This window comes from Vulpes lagopus, chromosome 21 (genome assembly GCF_018345385.1).
Source record: "Vulpes lagopus strain Blue_001 chromosome 21, ASM1834538v1, whole genome shotgun sequence".
NCBI classification, from domain to species: domain Eukaryota; kingdom Metazoa; phylum Chordata; class Mammalia; order Carnivora; family Canidae; genus Vulpes; species Vulpes lagopus.
The window spans coordinates 45,524,034-45,544,293 of record NC_054844.1 but is presented as its reverse complement, the minus strand read 5'-3'; the positions used below and the strand labels follow the sequence as shown (position 1 = coordinate 45,544,293).

Here is a 20,260-nt window from a genome sequence, read left to right as displayed (position 1 = left end):
GGGCTTAAAGAATGTAAAATAATTTTAAACCGGATGCTATAAATTGAATCTTCAAATAGATTTCTTTAAAAAAAAGGTATGTGGTAAGGGCAGATGTAATTTTTCATGGAAAGAGTCAGAAAATAGTGCTTACATATATATGTCATTTTTAACATGTAGACTATTTGGGAACTACTCTAATAACATCAGCATCTCCCCAAGAGATTCTTGCGATGCCTGTGTGTGTGACAAATATGAAAATTAAAGGAAACGCTTGTCTCTGACTCTATTTTTTTGACATTTAATGTATCACTTAAAACTATTTCAAGCTTGACTTACTCTGTAATCACCTACTCAGGGACTTCCTAAGGTTCTTTCTAATTTAGCTCTTTGACTAAGCGCACTTTTTAATGGGGCCCAATGAGACTGATTAAAATCAAGTTATTTTGCCTGGACTTTAGTTAAAATAATTCATAGCAGGATATAAAAGCTTCATTCCACCAGTGGGAATCATCTGGTTGCCCTGGTGTAACCTATAGCTAATTATGCCAAAACAAGATCAGTTTGTATGAGGAAGTTTGAGGAATTATCTACTCTACACCGCGATTGTATCTTGAGACCAGTGGGGTCCCATCTTCTCATTAAACTTCTTAAAGGCATCAATCTTCCTCTCGTAGGTATCCCTCTAACTGGCACACTTAACTGTGAAAATGGAGTATTATTTTAGACATCCAGTGGGAATCACACTGTTCAGAAACCATCAGAGCTGGATTCAAACCCACTATCCTGAGGATGACTTCATCTTGAACTAAAAATATTTACGTAAATATTCACGAAGGACAAAGATGATTAATGGCAACAATAGAGGAGTGCTATGTGAGTTTCTGATTGATCTCTGGGGTTTGCTGCTCCAAAGATGTAAATGTCTTTTGACTATAAACCCCAGAAGGTGCATTAAACACTTCAGGTGAAAAGGGTACCTTAAAGGGATTTTGTCTTCTCTCATAATTAAGATGAGACAATAAATAAACAAACAAACAGGAAATTTCCCCATCAATTCCCCAATTTCCCGAGGAAACTCCCCCCTCAAGGGGGTGGGAATCTAGTTATCCAGACTTATTTTTCTCTTATCTAATAGCTAATCTAAATGTAGGTAAAGTATTGTGGAAAAAATTAGGAATCTGGAATAAATGGAATTGGATTCTAGTAGCAATTGGGACAAAAAAGAAGTGTGCACATGGACTTATCATTTTATTTTTTTTTTATTTTTTATTTTTTAATTATTTATTTATTTATGATAGTCACAGAGAGATAGAGAGAGAGGCAGAGACACAGGCAGAGGGAGAAGCAGGCTCCATGCACCGGGAGCCCGACGTGGGATTCGATCCCGGGTCTCCAGGATCGCGCCCTGGGCCAAAGGCAGGCGCCAAACCGCTGCGCCACCCAGGGATCCCCGCTGTGCCACCCAGGGATCCCAGACTTATCATTTTACATTGCAGATATTTCTTATTTTAAAATCCATAAGAATTCCAGCCTTATGTCACAGACTCTTTTATTTTTATTTTATTTTATTTTATTTTATTTTATTTTATTTTATTTTTTATTTATTTATTTTTGTCACAGACTCTTTTAAAGGCTGATTTAAAAACTCCCAGCAGGGGATCCCTGGGTGGCGCAGCGGTTTGGCGCCTGCCTTTGGCCCAGGGCGCGATCCTGGAGACCCGGGATCGAATCCCACGTCGGGCTCCCGGTGCATGGAGCCTGCTTCTCTCCCTCTGCCTATGTCTCTGCCTCTCTCTCTCTCTGTGACTGTAATAAAATAAATAAAAATAAAAAACAAAAACTCCCGGCAAACAATGCATACATCATTTCCTATTCCCAGGATGAACTATATTCAACTTAAAACATCAGATACCTATCATATTTTAGAAGAAATAAAACAAACATCTAAAATAAGAGATTCATTAATTCTTTTAAATTATTCATTTTAATTTCACAATCATATTTTCTAAGTTAGCATTACTGCATAATGCTAAGGCATATTATTTTAAGTGAATCTTCAATAATTGCCATAGTTTACTTCTTCACACTATTTCTTGATTCAATTCACAATAGGAAAGCAGTAATTCAATTAGAAATCCACAACAATAATACATCTAGAAAATCTACAAATAGTCGGAGTTAATAACATCTAAAAATCCATGAATCAATGTGAGAATTTAAAAAAAGAAAAAAATTAACTGTTTTTACACTAAATGATACTGGAGAAAAAACTTCAAGATAACTGAGATGAAGCTAAAGGTATATTGAATTTGTCAATGATTTATTGATATTTATTGATATGATACCAAAAGCATGGAGAGCAAAAGAAAATATAGGCAAAATGACCTTAATAAAAATTTTTAAATCTTTTGCTTCAAAAAACATTATCAGCAGAACAAAAAGGCAGTTCCCCAAGTGGCTGAATATATTTTCAAATTACAGGGCAGCCCGGTGGCTCAGTGGTTTAGCACTGCCTTCAGCCCAGGGCCTGATCCAGGGGTCCCGGGTTCGAGTTCCGCATCGAGCTCCCTGCAGGGAGCCTGCTTCTCCCTCTGCCTGTGTTTCTACCTCTGTCTCTCTCTCTCTGTGTCTCTCATGAATAAATAAATAAAATATTTTTAGAAAAACAAATTACATATCTGATAAGTAATTAGTACTCAGATTATATAGAGAACTCCTAAAATTCAACAACAAAAGCAAAAAACATGCCTCAAAAATGGGCAAAGGAATTCATAGACATATACAAATGATAATATGCAAATGAGAATCACATGAAAAGATGCTCAGTAGCACTAATCTTTAGGGAGAAATATATCAACCCTACTGAGATATCCCATCACAGCCATTATGATGGTTATTATTTTAGAAGAAAGGAAGTATTGATGAGGATGTGGAGAAATTGGAACTTTGTACACTTTTGATGGGAATGTAAGGCTGTACAGCTGTGGAAAACAGTATACACTGATGTTCCCCAATTTATGATGGTTCAACTTACTATGTTTTGAGTTTGCCTTCATGCAACAACAATATGCATTCAGTAAAAACTGCACTTTAAATGTTCATCTTTTCCCAGGTGAGGGTGACGTGGTATGATCCTCTCTCGCAACGCTGAGCAACAGCAGGGAGCTGCTGCCCCCAGTCAGCCACACGATCCTGAAGGTAATCCATCAATACCATTACATCAGTGCTGCACCCAGACAAACATTCTGTTTTTCACTTTCAGCACAATATTCAATAAATTACATGAGATATTCAACACTTTATTATAAAATAGGCTCTGTGTTCTATTATTATGACCAATCAGAGGCTAAGTCTTCTGAGCACACTTAAGGTAGGCTGGGCTAAGCTATGATGTTCAATAGATTAAGTATATTAAATGCATTTTCAACTTCTATTATTTTCAAATTATGACAGGTTTATCAGAATGTAACCCCAAAATAGTGGAGGAAGATCTGCATAGTGGGTTCTTAAAAAAATAAAAAATAGAACTACCATATGATCCGGCAATTTCACTTCTAGGTATATCCTCAAAAGAATTAAAAGCAGGATCTCAAGGTGATATTTGTACATCTACATTCCTAGCAACATAATTCACAATAGTTAAAACATGGAAGCAATCAAAGTGCATATCACTGGAGGAATGGATAAGCAAGATATGATACATACATACAAAGGAATATTATTCAGTCTCAAAAAGGAAGGAAATTTTGACATGTTACAACATACATTAACTTGGAAAGCATTTTGCTAAGTGACATAAGCAGTCACCAGACAAAAAGACAAATCCTGTATGATTCCACTCACATGAAGTAGTTAAAATTGTCAAAACCATAAATATAGGGACGCCCGGGTGGCTCAGCAGTTGAGTATCTGCCTTAGGCCCAGGGCGTGATCCCAGAGTCTCAGACGGAGTCCCACATATGGTTCCCTGCATGGAGCCTGCTTCTCCCTCTGCCTGTGTCTCTGCTTCTCTCTGCATCTATCATGAATAAATAAATAAAATCTTAAAAAAAAAAACTAAAAAGTATCTTTTGGTAATTGCCAAAAGCTGGGGGGTAGGAGAAGAAGGCTAGCTATGGGTTGGGAGAAAATACTTGAAAAACATTTATCTATTAAAAGTGATCTACAACATATTAAAAAGAACTTTTACAATTCAACGAACAAAGGCAAAAAAAAAAAAAAAAGACAAAGCAAAGTAAAATAAAACAAAAAACCAAAATCAAAACCAAAACTGAAACCAAAAAAACAAAGAACCCCATAGACAAAAACTTTAACAGAAACATTGCCAGACAAGATATATGAATGTTAAGCAATCAAATGAAAAGATCCCTAACATCACGAATCACCAGGGTAATGTTAGTTAAGTCCATACATATCCACTAGAATGACTAAAGTTAAAAACACTGAGAATACCAAGTGTTGATAAGGATTTGGAGCAACTTGAATTTTCACATATTGCTGGTGGTAATGCAAATATATAGCCAGTGTGGAGTATCATTAAAAAAACATACTAAATCAGTAATCTCATCCCAAATATTTTATTAAGGGAAATGAAAATATACGCCACCACAAAGTTATGCATACAATTGTTCAAGGCAGCTTTTTCCATAAATGCTAAAGAAAGTAAATCAAATTCAGATTCAATAATTCAATAAGTGGATAAACAAGTCACAGTACATCTATGTAATAAAATACTACTTAGCAATGTAAAATGCTAGCTGCTGATATTAACATTTTATTAACATACAAAAATCTCCAAAGCATTATGCTAAGAGAAAGATGTTATTACAAAAAGTGTCACATGATTCCATTTGTATGCAGTTCTAGAAAATGTATAAATATAATGACAGAGCTGTCAGTGGTTTGTAGAGGCGAAGGATGAAATAAGGGGATTGATTGTGAAGGTGTATGAAATTCTTTTTGGAATATGGAAGTATTCTCTATCATGATTTGGTTTTTTATTTTTTTTAAGATTTTTATTTGGGAGAGAGAGAGAAAGAGGGAGAGGGAGCATGAGCAGGGAGGAGGGTAGAGGGAGAGGGAGAAGGAGATCTCCCCTCTGAGCAGGGATCCAAAGATTATGACCCAAGTCAAAGGTGGATGCTTAACTGAGCCACCCAGGCACCCTTATGTCATGACTTAATGATTTATTTATTTGTTTGAGAGGGACGTAGGGACAGAGGGACAGGGGCAGACCCTTAAGCAGACTCCCCACTGAGTGCAGAGCCCAACATGGGGTTTGATCCCAGCATCCTGAGACATAACCGCAGCTGAAACCAAGGGTCTGATGCTCAACTGACCGAGCCACCCAGGTGCCCCCCACATTGATTTAATGATGGTTTAATGAATGTATACATATACATAACCCATTAAATTGTATGCTTAAAATTAGTGAATTTTATTATATGTATGTTTTATCTCAACACAAAATGTTTTAGAATTTCAAGGTGTATACAAAAAAGAAAATTTCTAAGTTACCAAGATTGCAAGATACTCATTTAATTTTATTAGAGCATGCATTTTTACTATAAGCAATGAACAACTGAATAACAGCACTAAAAACACTATCTAGTAGAGAGCATTGAAAGATTTATTTATCTTTTCTAAAAGCCTACAGTAAATTTACCGAAACATGCACTGAAATCTGCTTTGTTGAAATTATAATAATAATAAATTATTATTAAGTTATTATTATAATAGATTTACTATGCTAATGAATTAAGATTATTAAGATATTGAGTTCCCCCAAAATGAACTATAAAGTTAATACCATTTGAATTAAAAATCCAGTCATATCTTGTAAAAGTTGAGAAGCTGATTCTATTATTTTCATGAAAAGCCAAAGAATACAGAATAGTCAAAATAATTATTTTAAAGAAAAAGTTGGAGGAATTACACTGGTTTCAAGACTTAGTATAACACTATAGCAATCAGAAAACTGTTGTATTGGCATAAGAGTATATAAGAGCAGCAGAAAAGAGAGTTCAGAAAAACTGTACATGTATGATTTATTGATTTTTGACAGGGAAGAATTCACTGGACAAAGAGAATTCTTTTTAACAACTAGTGCAGGAACAATTAGCCATAAAAAATAAATAAAATGCCCTGGATCCCACCATATGCTATGCACCCTAAATTGACTTCAAGAAGATCACAGATTTAACCATAAAACCAAAACTATTAAACTTATAGAAGAAAATACAGCATATCTTTGAAAACATGGAGAAGGCAAGGATCCCTGGGAAAGGACAAAAGAAACACTAATTATTTTTTTAAATGATAAATTTGACTTCATCAAATCTAAAATATGTGTTCTTTAAAGGACATCAGTTTAATATGAAAAGGCAAAATATGGGTTAAGAGAAAATATCTATGATTCATACATCTTGACACGAGACTTTTATCCTGACTATAACTTAAAAATTAAAAGACAAACATATCACCATAAAAATGAACGAAAGAACATGCATTTATTTGACCACTAATGGCCAATGAGTTCATGGAAACACACTAATCTGACATTATTACTATGGAAATTAAAGTTAAAATCATTCTGTAATCTCACTTTCCACAGAGTAGAATGGTTAATAGCAAGAAGATAAATAAGCATTGGCAAAGATGAAGAGCTATGGAACTCTCCGACCTTTCTGGGGGCTGTATAAAACATTTTGTCAACTTCAGATTTAGTTAAAATGCATAGATAAGGGGGCACCTGGGTGGCTCAGTTGGTGAAGCGTCTGCCTTCAGCTGGCGTCACGATCTCAGGGGCCCTGGGATTGAGCACCATATGGGGCTCCCTGTTCAGCAGGGAGTCTGCTTCTCCCTCTGCCCCCCCCCTCACTCCTGCCTGTGCATTTTATCTCTCTTAAATAACTAATTTTTTAATCTAAAAATTAAATAAAAATTAAAATGCATAAAGATGCCAATATAATAAGAACATTATTTTTTTGTAAAGAACATTAAATAGAAATATTCTTATCTTGATAAAAATGAAATCTAGAACTAAATGAAACTATTATTAAACTGTAATTAATTAATAAAATAGCTTCTATATAGAAAGCATATTACAGGAACAAATTGCCAAGTTCACCATCATAATAGATGATCACATATCTCACTAAATATTAAAAAAAAAATAAAGCAGACAAGAAATCAGAAAAAATGTAAAAAGTGCAAGTAACAAGACTGATATATAATTAGACATATATAAATGGCGCATGTATAATGTGTGTGTATCCCCAAAAACAAAAAGAATAGTTTCTTCTTCAGCACATGAGGAATGATTACAAAACAAACAAACAAACACACATAAATTAGGCAATCAAGTTAGATTCATCACAATTAGAAATATGTATCATGCAGATAACATTCTCTGAAAATAGCCAAAAACTAGAAAAGCTCCTTGACAGTTCCGTCATATTTGTTTGTTTTACAAGCTTATTACAAGCATCTTGACATAAAATCATTAAAACAGTGTAACGTGTCTCTCTCTCTTTTATCCAGAATTGTCGATAGCAAATCAATCCTTATATAATATCGTACATTTTTGAGGTTCTGGAATCACTGCACAGGATTCTTTATTATTATTATTATTATTATTTATTTATTTATCTATCTATTTATTTATTTTTAATAATAAATGTATTTTTTATTGGTGTTCAATTTGCCAACATACAGAAAAACACCCAGTGCTCTCCCCGTCAAGCACAGGATTCTCTAGTAGATTACATGCTAACGTGACAGGGTTCATCAAAAAGAAGTTACTGCGTTATTGAGGACCATCATCTCTGAGGAAGAGCATCTTATGGGAGTGGCCTGGAGTCCCCTTGCCCAGCACGTGAGGTGCCTTCCAGGGTAAAGGGCCACCCCTGGGCTGGGCCTACCTGGCAGCTGTGAGTGCAGCATGGGACAAACCCCATGGAGCAATCAGCCATAGGAGGGACCTGGAATCCCAAACGGTCTCACCACTCACCAAACAATGCTAATCAAGACACATTTTACTGAACAGGAGAAAAAATGTAAACTAACAAGGCCCAGGTCCTGCTCCATTAGGGATCCTGACTGGACCCCGACCCTGGGTGGCAGCCTTCACCCAGTGTATGAACACACAGGTGGGATGCAGAGAACACAATGGACAGCATCCTGCATTACCCTTTGGCCATCAGGTGTCCTGACCCACAGCTGTGAGAGTAAAGGGGGGTGTCTGCGATGAGCAGGTCCCCACAGGCAGGGTATCTGGGGTACCTGTGGGACTCGGGTGGCCTCACAGAAGACGGACACACCACCCTGTGCTGTCCATTAAGTGCCCTCAGCTTGGACAGAGGTTATGCTTGCTCCTCACGCAGCCGGCCTAGTACCAGAGCCCCTGCTGGTTGGGGGCTGCATCAGGGCTTCTTGCCAAAAGGGGTGGAAAAAGTCAAAGTAAAAATGAACATCGGGGTGCAGTGTCCCAGCATTTCACTGCATCTGAATCTTTGGGGTAAATCCCCAGCAGTGCAGTTGCTGGGTCATAGGGCAGGTCTATTTTTAACTCTTTGAGGAACTTCCACACTGTTTTCCAGAGTGGCTGCACCAATTCACATTCCCACCAACAGTGCAGGAGGGTTCCCCCTTCTCCGCATCCTCTCTAACATTTGTTGTTTCCTGCCTTGTTAATTTTCCCCAATCTCACTGGGGTGAGGTGGGATCTCATTGTGGTTTTGATTTGTATTTCCTTGATGGCCAGTGATATGGAGCATTTTCTCCTGTGCTTGTTGGCCATGTCTGTGTCTTCCTCTGTGAGATTTCTGTTCATGTCTTTTGCCCATTTCATTATTGGATTGTTTGTTTCTTTGCTGTTGAGTTTAATAAGTTCTTTATAGATCTTGGAAACTAGCCCTTTATCAGATATGTCATTTGCAAAATATCCCCCATCCTGTAGGTTGTCTTTTAGTTTTAAGGTGGGCACTTGACGGGATGAGTACTGGGTGTTATTCTATATGTTGACAAACTGAACACCAATAAAAAATAAATTTACAAAAAAAAAGTAAAAATGAAAAGATAAACCAATGCAACGTTTCACTTTGCCATCTGAATGGTGGGCCATGGTGGGCCCAAGTCATGCACCCTGTCCCCAAGAGGTTGTAGGCCAGGCTCAGCACTTGGCCAGCCTCACTTTCATCTCCTCCAGAAAGTTGCTCAGCCGTGTCTGGTGGCTGCATTCCCATCAACAGATAAGGGCTTCTCCCCTTCACCAGGAGGCAGGCACGGTGGCCCTGGATGGAGCAGCTGTACACGCAGATGCAGAAGTCTACTCCACCACGAAAAAATGGAGATGAAAACAGACCTTTGCAAGAAGATTCTAGAAGGACATACTAACGCCATCAACCTTGACTGAGCTTATGCTCACTCAGGTTTCCGACTGCAGCAACTTGGCAAATGTCTCACTGTATCAGAGCACTGAGACCAAGTACCAGGTACAGCTTAAGTGCAGCATGAAATCTGGCTTCTCAGAAGTCAACCGTTCATCACTGGTAGTGATGGATAGGGTCTCCTTGAGCTTCTGAGCCATGGACAACAGTTCCTTCGTACTTGTAAAATGTTTTATCTGTTACCAAGTAAACCACTGGTCAAAAACTATTAAACGTGTTTAGAGCTCCACAATAATGAAAAAAGTATGAGTCAAATATTTTTGAATTAAAAATGAAATTGTGAAGAACACTTTTCCCTACTGGATTACAACACTTTTATGACCTTTTGCTTTTAGTCATAAGGGTTAGTCAAGATACTATTTAATTTTCTATTCTTGATAATTGTTCCAGGATTATGTAAAACATTAACATTATGGCAAGCAGGGATTTTTAAGGAAACTCTTTTTTTACTTTTTTTTTCAACTTATCTGTAACTTTCTAGCAGAGCATGTATTTGTTGTTTATTTATTTAAAAGATTTTACTTATTTTAGAGAAAGCACGTGGCGGGGGAAAGGCAGAAGGAAAGAACGCATCTTAAGCAGGCTCCACTCTGAGCCTGACATAAGGCTCCATCTCCCAACCCTGATATCAGGACCTGATCTGAAACTAAGAGTTGGAGGCCTAACCGACTGTGCTCCCAGGCACCCCTCTTTGGCAGAGACTTTAAAGTAACTTTGAATAATATGTAAATGGCTGTAATGGAAATTTAAAAAAAAAAACAACATGGAAGATCACAAATTTAATTTTAGGGGTAAAATGGGAACTCTAAGAAAAAAAATGGAAATGCTAGAATTCAGTACAGTAGCCTAGCTGAAGAATGACTTTGATATTCTCATTAGCATACTTCACACATCTCCCCAAAACTATAGGCATGAATGACCATGAAGATAAATCAATATAAACTATTGAAAATGAAGTGCAAAGAGAAATTTTTATTTTTATTTTTTTTAAATATTTTTTTCTTTATTTATTTATGATAGTCACAGAGAGAGAGAGAGAGAGAAGCAGAGACACAGCCAGAGGGAGAAGCAGGCTCCATGCACCGGGAGCCGGACGTGGGATTCGATCCGGGGTCTCCAGGATCGCGCCCTGGGCCAAAGGCAGGCGCCAAACCATTGCGCCACCCAGGGATCCCACAAAGAGAAATTTTTAAAAGAGAGAGCAGAACATCCAAGAACTGTGAGACAATATCAAACAGTACAACACACGTGTAATTGAAGTCTCAGGTGAGTTACAGATAGGTTTGCAGGTAACTTTGATAAATAAGGCTCCTGGGGGATCCCTGGGTGGCGCAGCGGTTTGGCGCCTGCCTTTGGCCCAGGGCGCGATCCTGGAGACCCGGAATTGAATCCCACGTCAGGCTCCCGGTGCATGGAGCTTGCTTCTCCCTCTGCCTGTGTCTCTGCCTCTCTCTCTCTCACTATCATAAATAAATAATAAAAAAAAAAAAATAAGGCTCCTGGATCACTAAAAGTTTTCCGAAATAAGTGACAAACACCAAACCAGAGATCCACTAAGTTCCGAGAACACCAACCAGGACAAATACCAAAAAATACTGCACATGGACATATCATATTCAAAGTACTTAAGACCAAAGACAAAGAGAAAAGCTTGAAGGCAGCCAGAAAAGTGAAGGGAGGGCACCTATAAAAGAAATAAGGATAAGAATAGGAAAACAGAAAAGTGCTCATGCTCATAAGAAACCATGCAAGCAAGGAAATAATAGAATAATATCTTTAATTTGCTGAGAAAAAAAAAAAAGAAAAAGAAACTAGAGACCTAGAATCTATATCCAATGAGAGCATCCTTCAGATATAAAGGGAAAGACTGTCTTTAGGGAAAGGGAAAGATAAAAACTTAAAAGTCCATTTCCCAGTTTAAAAAAATGTGTAAGGAAGTATTTCATATGGAGGTAATATAATACAGACCCAAAACTTGAATCTACAGAAAGAAATGAAAAGTTTCAAAACGGGAGGATGGGTAACTGGGTAACAGGCATTGAGGGCAGGGAGGGGATGAGCACTGGGTGTTATACTACATGTTGGAAAAAATTTTTTTAATTAATTTTTATTGGTGTTCAATTTACCAACATACAGAAAAACACCCAGTGCTCATCCCGTCAAGTGTCCACCTCAGTGCCCATCACCCATTCCCCTCCAACACCCGCCCTCCTCCCCTTCCACCACCCCTAGTTCGTTTCCCAGAGTTAGGAGTCTTTATGTTCTGTCTCCCTTCCTGATATTTCCCAACATTTCTTCTCCCTTCCTTTATATTCCCTTTCACTATTATTTATGTTCCCCAAATGAGTGAGATACATGTTGGAAAATTGATTTAAATTGAAAAAAGTTTCAAAATGGACTAAGCGAAGATACAATAAAGTCTGATTTTCTTATTTTAAATTTCCCTAAAGATAACTGTTTAGCAGACTACACAGCTCTTGGGTCAAATCTGACCAGTCACAAGTTTTTATATGTCTGTGAGCTAACAACATTTTTCACTTTTAAATATATGATTTTGAATGATTGGAGAAAATCAAAAGAAGAATATTTTATGACATAAGAAAATCGTATGTCTCAAATTTCAGTGTCAATAAAGTTTTGTGGGAACTCTGCCAAGCTGATTCATTCATGTTATCTATGGTTGTTTTCTTGTTACAGAGTTCAGAAGTTGCAAAAGAGGGACACCTGGGAGCTCTGTGGTTGAACGTCAGCCTTCGGCCCAGGGTGTGACCCTGGGGTCCCGGTTCGAGTCCCATGACGGGTTCCTTGCATGGAGCCTTCTTCTCCCTCTGCCTGTGTCTCTGTCTCTCATGAATAAATAAATAAATCTTTAAAAAAAGAAGTTGCAAAAGAGACCCTGCTACATGTAAATTTCCTCCATATATTTTTATCTGATACTTTTGTGTCTTTATCTTTCCACATTTATTCGGCACATTGCTTATTGAAGACCTTTGATAAAGGCAAAATGTCTAAAATGCACATTTTCTTTCTTTAGATAACATGATTCTTTTATTGCTTTGAGAATTTATTGTAATCTGGCTAGATCATTTATTGATAAATTCTCAATTTCAGTATATTTGAGTCCCTCTTTTGGGAAATATGAATTGCTGAGGGATGGATAGCAGTTTGATGGCTAGTATTCTGGTATGTGAGTGAGGGAGAAATCCTGAAACACCTCACATTTTAGAATATAGTTTGAATTGCTTGATCTTTTGGTACAAAGCCCACTCATGTTCTGTGCTGTCTTCAAGTCTAGAAGTCCTTTGCTTTACACTTCCTGGGAAATAAATTTCAAATCTGTGGTGTGGGAGAAGCAATCATCCAGCATTACCATGTGGGGGAACAAAGGGAAGCAGAATGTCATCCCAAAATATGCCTCCTTCACATAAAAAGTATTTTGAGGTAAAGGCAATTAAGAAATAACAAACCCAGAAAAAGCTCTCTCTTTTTGCCTAAAGAAATAAATTCTTTTCCTGGAGACAGATTTTTTTTTAAAAGATTTTATTTATTTATTCATGAGAGACACACAGAGAGAGGCTGAGACCCAGGCAGAGGGAGAAGCAGGCTCCCTGCAGGGAGCCCGACTTGGGACTCAATCCCGGGACCCCGGGGTCATGCCCTGGGCCAAAGGTGTTGCTGAACCGCTGGGCCACCCAGGGATCCCCCTGGAGACAGATTCTTATTAGCCCAGAGATGGCACTAGAAAAATCTGCAAATACAGCTTACTCCATTAGTGTTTCACGACATATATTTACCTTCTCTCAGTTTGCCACATGGGAGCCTAAAACTGCTTTCCTCTGTCTGCCCATTTCTCTGTAAATTTACTGTTGTTTGTGAGGATGCTATATAAGCTGGAATTCCAAACAGCCTTTTCAAGTTTCTTTTATTTTAGGCTTCTTCCATGTGTTGTGCACTGCACACATTAATAAAATATTTTTTTTCCCCCTCTGGTCAATCTGTCTTTTTGTTTGAGTCCCAGATGAAAACCAGAGATGGGCGGAAGTAAAGCTTTGACTTCCCTACAGAAGGTTCCAGGCTGAAATTGCATCTTTGCAAGCAATTCTTGGGAAGTTGTTAGCTCATTAATCACAAAATTAACGTGGCTCAAATAAACTATAAATTAATTTCTCTTTCAAGAAGCCATGTCCTGAGATAAACAACACAGGAATTGCGTATAACTTGGACATGCATCAGGGGGATTTGCTGTAACTTATTGCTCTCCACCTTCCACTTTGTAGTTAATGACAAGTAACACTGTGATATTTTCCAGCTCCTTCCTACAAAGAGCTGAAGGTCACGTCTCCCTATTTTGAACCTATGGTGGCCTTAGAATCACATCAACTCTCATAGCTGTGTCCTCCCATCCCAAGGGCTTCATAATTATTTTTATTTCAGTTGCCTTTACTTTATCAAAGAGGATCACATATAGAATCCAAATAATTTATGTCCACACACCCCACAAGGAGGTAAAGCTTAACTCCTCATTCCTTAAGAGGAAGCTACACTTAGTGATTTGCTTTCCAAGAGAACAGTATGAAAAGAGAGAAAAAGTCACTCTAGAGAGGAAAACCCTGATAAGCACTACCTTAGCCAGGTGACAAAGATTAACGTTTTCATTTCTTTCTGATTAAATGGGGAGTGTCTTCTGGACCCGCACTGCTGGCCACTGTGGCTGTAGGGGCTAAGTCAAGTATATGGCCCTTTCAGGATCTTTGGGGGTGCAGACGGAGTGTTTCCTGCTTAGTCCCTGTGTCAGCAGGACAATTGATGAACTGCTCCTGGGCAGGTTGGAACCCTGTTGTAGAACTACTCAGAATCTACAGTCTGACCCAGTTTGGTGGGCTCATTTCCAGGGGCTCTCAGACTCTGGCCAGGAGGGACTCGAGCTGGTTTGGCAGCTCCTTTGGGTCCACAGCCAAGTGGCGGTCTGCATGCTTCTTAATCAACCCATGGATGGACATGATTCCCTCTGAGTGCCCTGCCATATGGTACTGGTCACAGAGTCAAGTCAAAGGGGCTGTATTTGAGTCCTCAGGGGTATGGATCTGATTCCAGCACTGTAGCTGGGACCCCGTCGTCAAGTCAAGCTGCTTGGGTGTAGGCCTGTGATCTCAAAACAGTTCTCTATGGTCTTGGGCTGCTGCACCAGGGTTGCACAGTCTCCTACCTGGATCCCAACCTCCCATGAGGGAGGCAGTTTTGTCTATGGATGGATGTCAAATTATCATTCAGGAATATGGAAAGGAGATGGCTTATTTCATCATCTTCTGACATCACTCTTCCTTTCTTTCTTCTTCGTAATTTTTGAATGATGCTTTTCTATTGCATAATCCAAAGAATTTTATAATTTTCCACATTGAGATCTTATACATCTTTTGCTGAATTAGCTAAACCCTTGAGAATCTTGGATACACATATAATGGTGCAGGCTTTTAATTAAATATTTTAGTTGTTCATGACTGTTCTAGAGATATGAAATTGATTTTTTATGTTAGTCCAGACATCTATATAAATGCTTCTTTCATTTTTTCTTTGGAAATAATCATGTTTAATAAACAGTTTAATCCTACACTTAATCCCTTAACTTTAAATTTATTATCACATTGCTCTTACTAGGTATAATAAAATGAACTGTATTGGGGAAAATGGACATTTCATCTTTTTCTTAATTTTATTTTATTATTTTTCCTAATTTTAAAGAAAATACGTCTACATATTACACTTTAGAATGTGTGTTCATTCAGTTTTTATAACTGTAATTTGACAGATTTATTAAGTTTTCTGATTTCACTGTTTTTAAAATCATAAAATAGAGTAAAAACTATCAAATATTCCTTTATCTATGAGACAATATTGTTTTTATATTTAATCAACAATAAAAAGCTATCATCTAAATAAGTCAAGTATATTGGAATAAGAAAAATCATCTAAAGAATCCTTAACATTAAAGTAAATAGAAAAATTATTTTTATAATGATGAAAACAAATACAAATCACATGGAAAACTGTGTAAAAGTTTTAAATATGTCATTAAAGTAAAAACAAAAAAAAGATTTAATCAAACATTCAACATATGAGATCAGAAACAAAAATGTAATACAACCAGAAGATCCTAAGTAAATGAGTTAAAATAATTATGCATACATGCAAATGTATATACAGATGTTACATTAATGAATCTAATTAATGAGTATGAATCAAATTTATGAGTTGCAATTTTAGATACATCTAAGCAAAACAAAACTAGAAAAATAAACCTATGCAACAATTAGATATCACACTATAAACTATCTTAAAAATAACGACCAGAAATTCAAAATTCTGATAGCATGAAGTGAAACCCATGGCAAATTTAATTAAAGAATATAAATAGGATAAAGTTCTAAAGATTAATAGTACAAAGCATAACTAACCACAGACATTGAAAGAATTAAATTATTGTAAGATGTGATTTTATGTCACTCTACGGCAATAATTTTTCAAATCTAGAGAAGAATAAGGATTTTTCAATCTGTGTACAGGTTGGGAAAATGACCCCAGAATATAAGTAGACAGTAATGAGACCAACAAGCAAATAAGCATGAGTGATACTGGAAAGATTATCAAACATTTGCAACTAAGACCCCCATGACAAGATAGTTTTACAGCAACCACATCACATTTATTTATTTTTTATTAAGGAATCATTAGTTTTTGGATGATATTATTAAGGATATTATTGGTGTGATACTTTGTATCAATTTGTATAATTTAGATAATGCCAATAATTTACATTGCCATATTACTGTGAGTACGCATTTGCGACAGATTGGACAGTGGCAAGCTTGATTATGATTTGGAGGAAACAAAGGGCATAGAACATTCAGTAATGTCTCTCTCATGTTTCTCCCTCCCCAGACATATAGATGGATATGTAAATATTTACATATATACATTTGTAAATATAAACAATTTATAGATATAATAAACTGCAGGTGTGTATTAATTTAGTATACTGTATTTGTAAGTTGCAACTTTGCATACACCTAAGAAAAATAAAACATAAACAGCAAACCTACATGGTAGCTAGATATCACACCATGAAATAGTTATGTAGGATTATGAAAAATCTATGTTGATTTTTAAATTCATTCCTAAAGAATCTATTGATGTTATAAAGATAAGATAAACTTTGATCTTCAAAACTTTTAGATGGCTTTACTTGAAACTATTCTATAACAAATTATTGAAAATATTGCTTTTAGACTAACATACAGTTTTATACATGGCTGGAATCAATGGAAAGATACTCTTCTCAGCAATACCCTTTTCACAGCATTTTTCACCTCCTTATTCCTTAGACTATAAATCAGTGGATTCAACATAGGGATGATAAGAGTGTAGAACACAGCTACAATCTTGCTTTTCTCTGGGGAGGAGATGGCCCCGGGCTGGGCGTACATGAAGAACACAGTCCCATAGAACAAACTCACCACAGTGATGTGAGAGCTACAGGTGGAGAAGGTCTTACCCCTGCCGTGGGTGGAGGGGATCTTCAGGACAGTGGAGAGTATGTAAGCATAGGAAACCAGGATGACAGTCGTGGTGGTGACAATGATGAGGGAGGAGAGGATGAACAGCACCATCTCGTTCACAGACGTGTCAACACATGAGATCTTGATCAGGGCTGGGACGTCACAGAAGAAGTGGTCCAGGCGGTTTTCTCCACAGAAATGCAAGCTGAAGGTGAATCCTGTCTGGACCATGGAGTTGAGGCCTCCACAGATGTAGGAGCCAATTACTAAGTGAACACAAACCTGTTGAGACATACGGATAGGATAGAGGAATGGAGAGCAAATGGCTGAGAAGCGATCATAGGCCATCACGGCCAGAAGAAAGCCCTCAGTCCCAACACAGAGAGCAAAGAAAAAGAACTGTGCTGCACAGCCATTGTAGGAAATTTTCTTGTCCTTGGACAAGAAAGTAGCCAGAGCTTTGGGAGCAATGACTGTGGAGTAGCAGAGATCTAAATAGGACAAGTTTCTAAGGAAGAAATACATAGGCCTATGAAGCCTCGAGTCCATCCTGATGACAATTATCATGCTGCTATTTCCCACCACGATGACCACGTAGACCAGCAAGAAGAATAGGAATAAGAGGATCTGGATGTCTGGAGCTGTTCTGAAGCCCAGCAGAATGAACTCAGTCACTCCTGAGGAATTCCGGCTCAGCTCGCTCTTCATGGCTGGGCTCTATCTGAGAAGATGAGGGGATGATCATGAAGCCCGTGGGATGCCTTTCGACTCCTGAAGTTCTCAGTGAGAGAAAAAGTGCTAAGAGGTGTCCTTGGCAACGTATCTGACAGAAGAGCCTTATTTTTCTAATATATTTAGTGTCCTCATGCTGTGGGGAATGTAGACAGGCAGGGATGTCTGGGACAGTGATGACATCGGCCACCCTATGCCTTTTGCTCCAAGCTATGGAGTCATGTGCACGGAGTCTAAACTTTACCTCTTTCAATCCAATAAATCTAAGATAACTACCTGCACTTCCAATGCCTTGAAATCTTCTCTCAGATGGAAGATACTGATAATACCTACATTAGAGGACCACTGTGAGGATAACATGAGAGAGTAGGAAAAGAAACATTTCAGTTACTATCACACCTTAAAAGCATAATAAATATTAGCCAAATAAATAAATCAGCAAATAGGCACCTAAAAATTATGTTTGCATTCGGAATGGAAACCTGGGTGAAAACACAGGTCATTTCCTTCCCCACCACAAAGGCAGTTAATTTGGTTCTCAAAACATTTCACTATTTAAAAGACATTAAGAGGGACGCCTGGGTGGCTCCGTGGTTGAGCATCTGCCTTTGGCTCAGGCCCTGATCCCCGGGTCCCAGGGTCGAGTCCCACGTCGGGCTCCCTGCATGGAGCCTGCTTCTCCCTCTGCCTGTGTCTCTGCCTCTCTCTGTGTGTCTCTCATGAATAAATAAAATAAAATATTTAAAACGTAAAAAATAAAAAGGCATTAAGAAACATGAGGTCACTGCTTCATGAAGGAGAATGAAGCATCAAAGTCATGTGAAATGATCAATCAGACTCCTACATGAGCATGCTCTGTTCAAACTCTACTTCCGACTTCATCTACTTTGAGTCTCTGCTCTCTGATTCTGGTACCTCCACGCCCTTGCTGCAGCCAAACTCCAGCAAGTCTTTTTTCTTTTCCTGTCAAATGCTAACGAAGATCTTAGTTATGGAAATTATTCTGTTTGCATAGAGAGACATATAATGGTTGAAGTACAGGATTAACTTCTCTAACAACAAGTGGTTTCTCTCCCTACATATATTGCTAATTAAATAGAAGACGCTATAAATAGAGCAAAAAATATCAATATTACATAGGTTTGGCTTTTTTTTTTTTGCTTTCTTAAATGACTATCCATCTTAATAACAACAAAAAGACAAAGGAGCACATAGATAAAATATTAATAATTCTAAGTATAAATAATATTTATTATCAGAAAAATTAAATCCATAAAAGAAATTTCATGTTATAATTGTGTAGTTCCATTACTTTACTTAATTTCTGAACTGACAAAATTTTGTTTTCCTTTCAAGGAACTTATTGAAATCACATTTTTATTTAGAAGTTTTCATAAAATTAGAGTCAGAGGTGAAACTGATTCAGCCTCTATTACTATTTTTTGTGTATGTGGAGTCAAAATGTTTTTTTAGTTAAAAGTACGGCATTTCAATTCATATAAATCTGAGTTTTATTCATGTCCTGCCACTCACTGACTGACTAATCTTGGGTAAATTGCTCAAATTCCACAATCCTCAGTTTTCTCATTAGCAAACTGTGTCTTAGGACATTTACCCCACTGGATTGTTGTTATAAGGATTAAATTAAATGACGTGTATAAATTAAATGAAATATGTAACATCTGAGAAGAAAAAAGTGCTCAGTAACGAATGGATCTATGAAAGATTGAACAGAAAAAAGAATGTTTGCTAAACTGAGAAAAATGGTCTTCAAAAAAAGTTGATTTTTCAAAAACCATCTACCTTACTTGAGATCCAGCAGATTCCAAAGCATCACTGAAGAATGTTAATAGCTGATTGTTCCAAAAAAAAAAAAAAATAGCCGATTGTTCCTTTTAAGGAAGCTTGGAGGAAAGTGTAGTTAATTATAAAAATGCTTCATAGTCTATGTAGACTTGTTCTACTGAGTACACTCAATCAGTAGACTTTTTTATTTCTAAGTCTCATGTACCTCATTTTTACTTATTTGAACCAAAAGAGAATCTTAGTTTGGGTCTTTAGTTGTAAACTCAAGAAATATCTTCCTCTTTATGGTCTGCAAAGACTGAATACAAAAACAAAACAAAACAAAAAACAAAAAACGTTTTCTGCCATAAGTTTCATCTAGCCACATAGTTTATTCTTAAACCCAAGATGGGAGATTTGAAATACATATATGTAAATGCATAATGTTTATGAAAAGTAAGAAGGCCCAGGAGGTCAATTAGGTCAGGTTTTGCCAAACTTCCCCCTACCTCAGAGTCAGCTGGGGAGGCTTTGTTTTGCTCTGCTTTTAATGCTGACTCTTGGACCACATCTCATTCTTAATTCAGCTGAATATTGAAAATTATCTAGTAGTGAGATGAGTGTGGAGAAACAGTTGTTTATATATTTTTTTAAATTTTTTATTATTTATTTATGAGAGTCGTACAGAGAGAGAGAGAGGCAGAGACATAGGCAGAGGGAGAAGCAGGCTCCATGCACCGGGAGCCCGACGTGGGACTC

General features: G+C 37.3%; 1 protein-coding gene across 1 annotated transcript; it reads right to left on the bottom strand.

Moving 5' to 3' along the window:
* Nucleotides 1-16,744: 16,744 nt before the first annotated feature.
* On the bottom strand, nucleotides 16,745-17,692 carry LOC121479852 (olfactory receptor 12-like). Its single transcript, XM_041735715.1, has one exon. The coding sequence runs from the start codon at nucleotides 17,690-17,692 to the stop codon at nucleotides 16,745-16,747; it is 948 nt and encodes a 315-aa protein (XP_041591649.1).
* Between the last annotated feature and the right edge of the window lie 2,568 nt (nucleotides 17,693-20,260).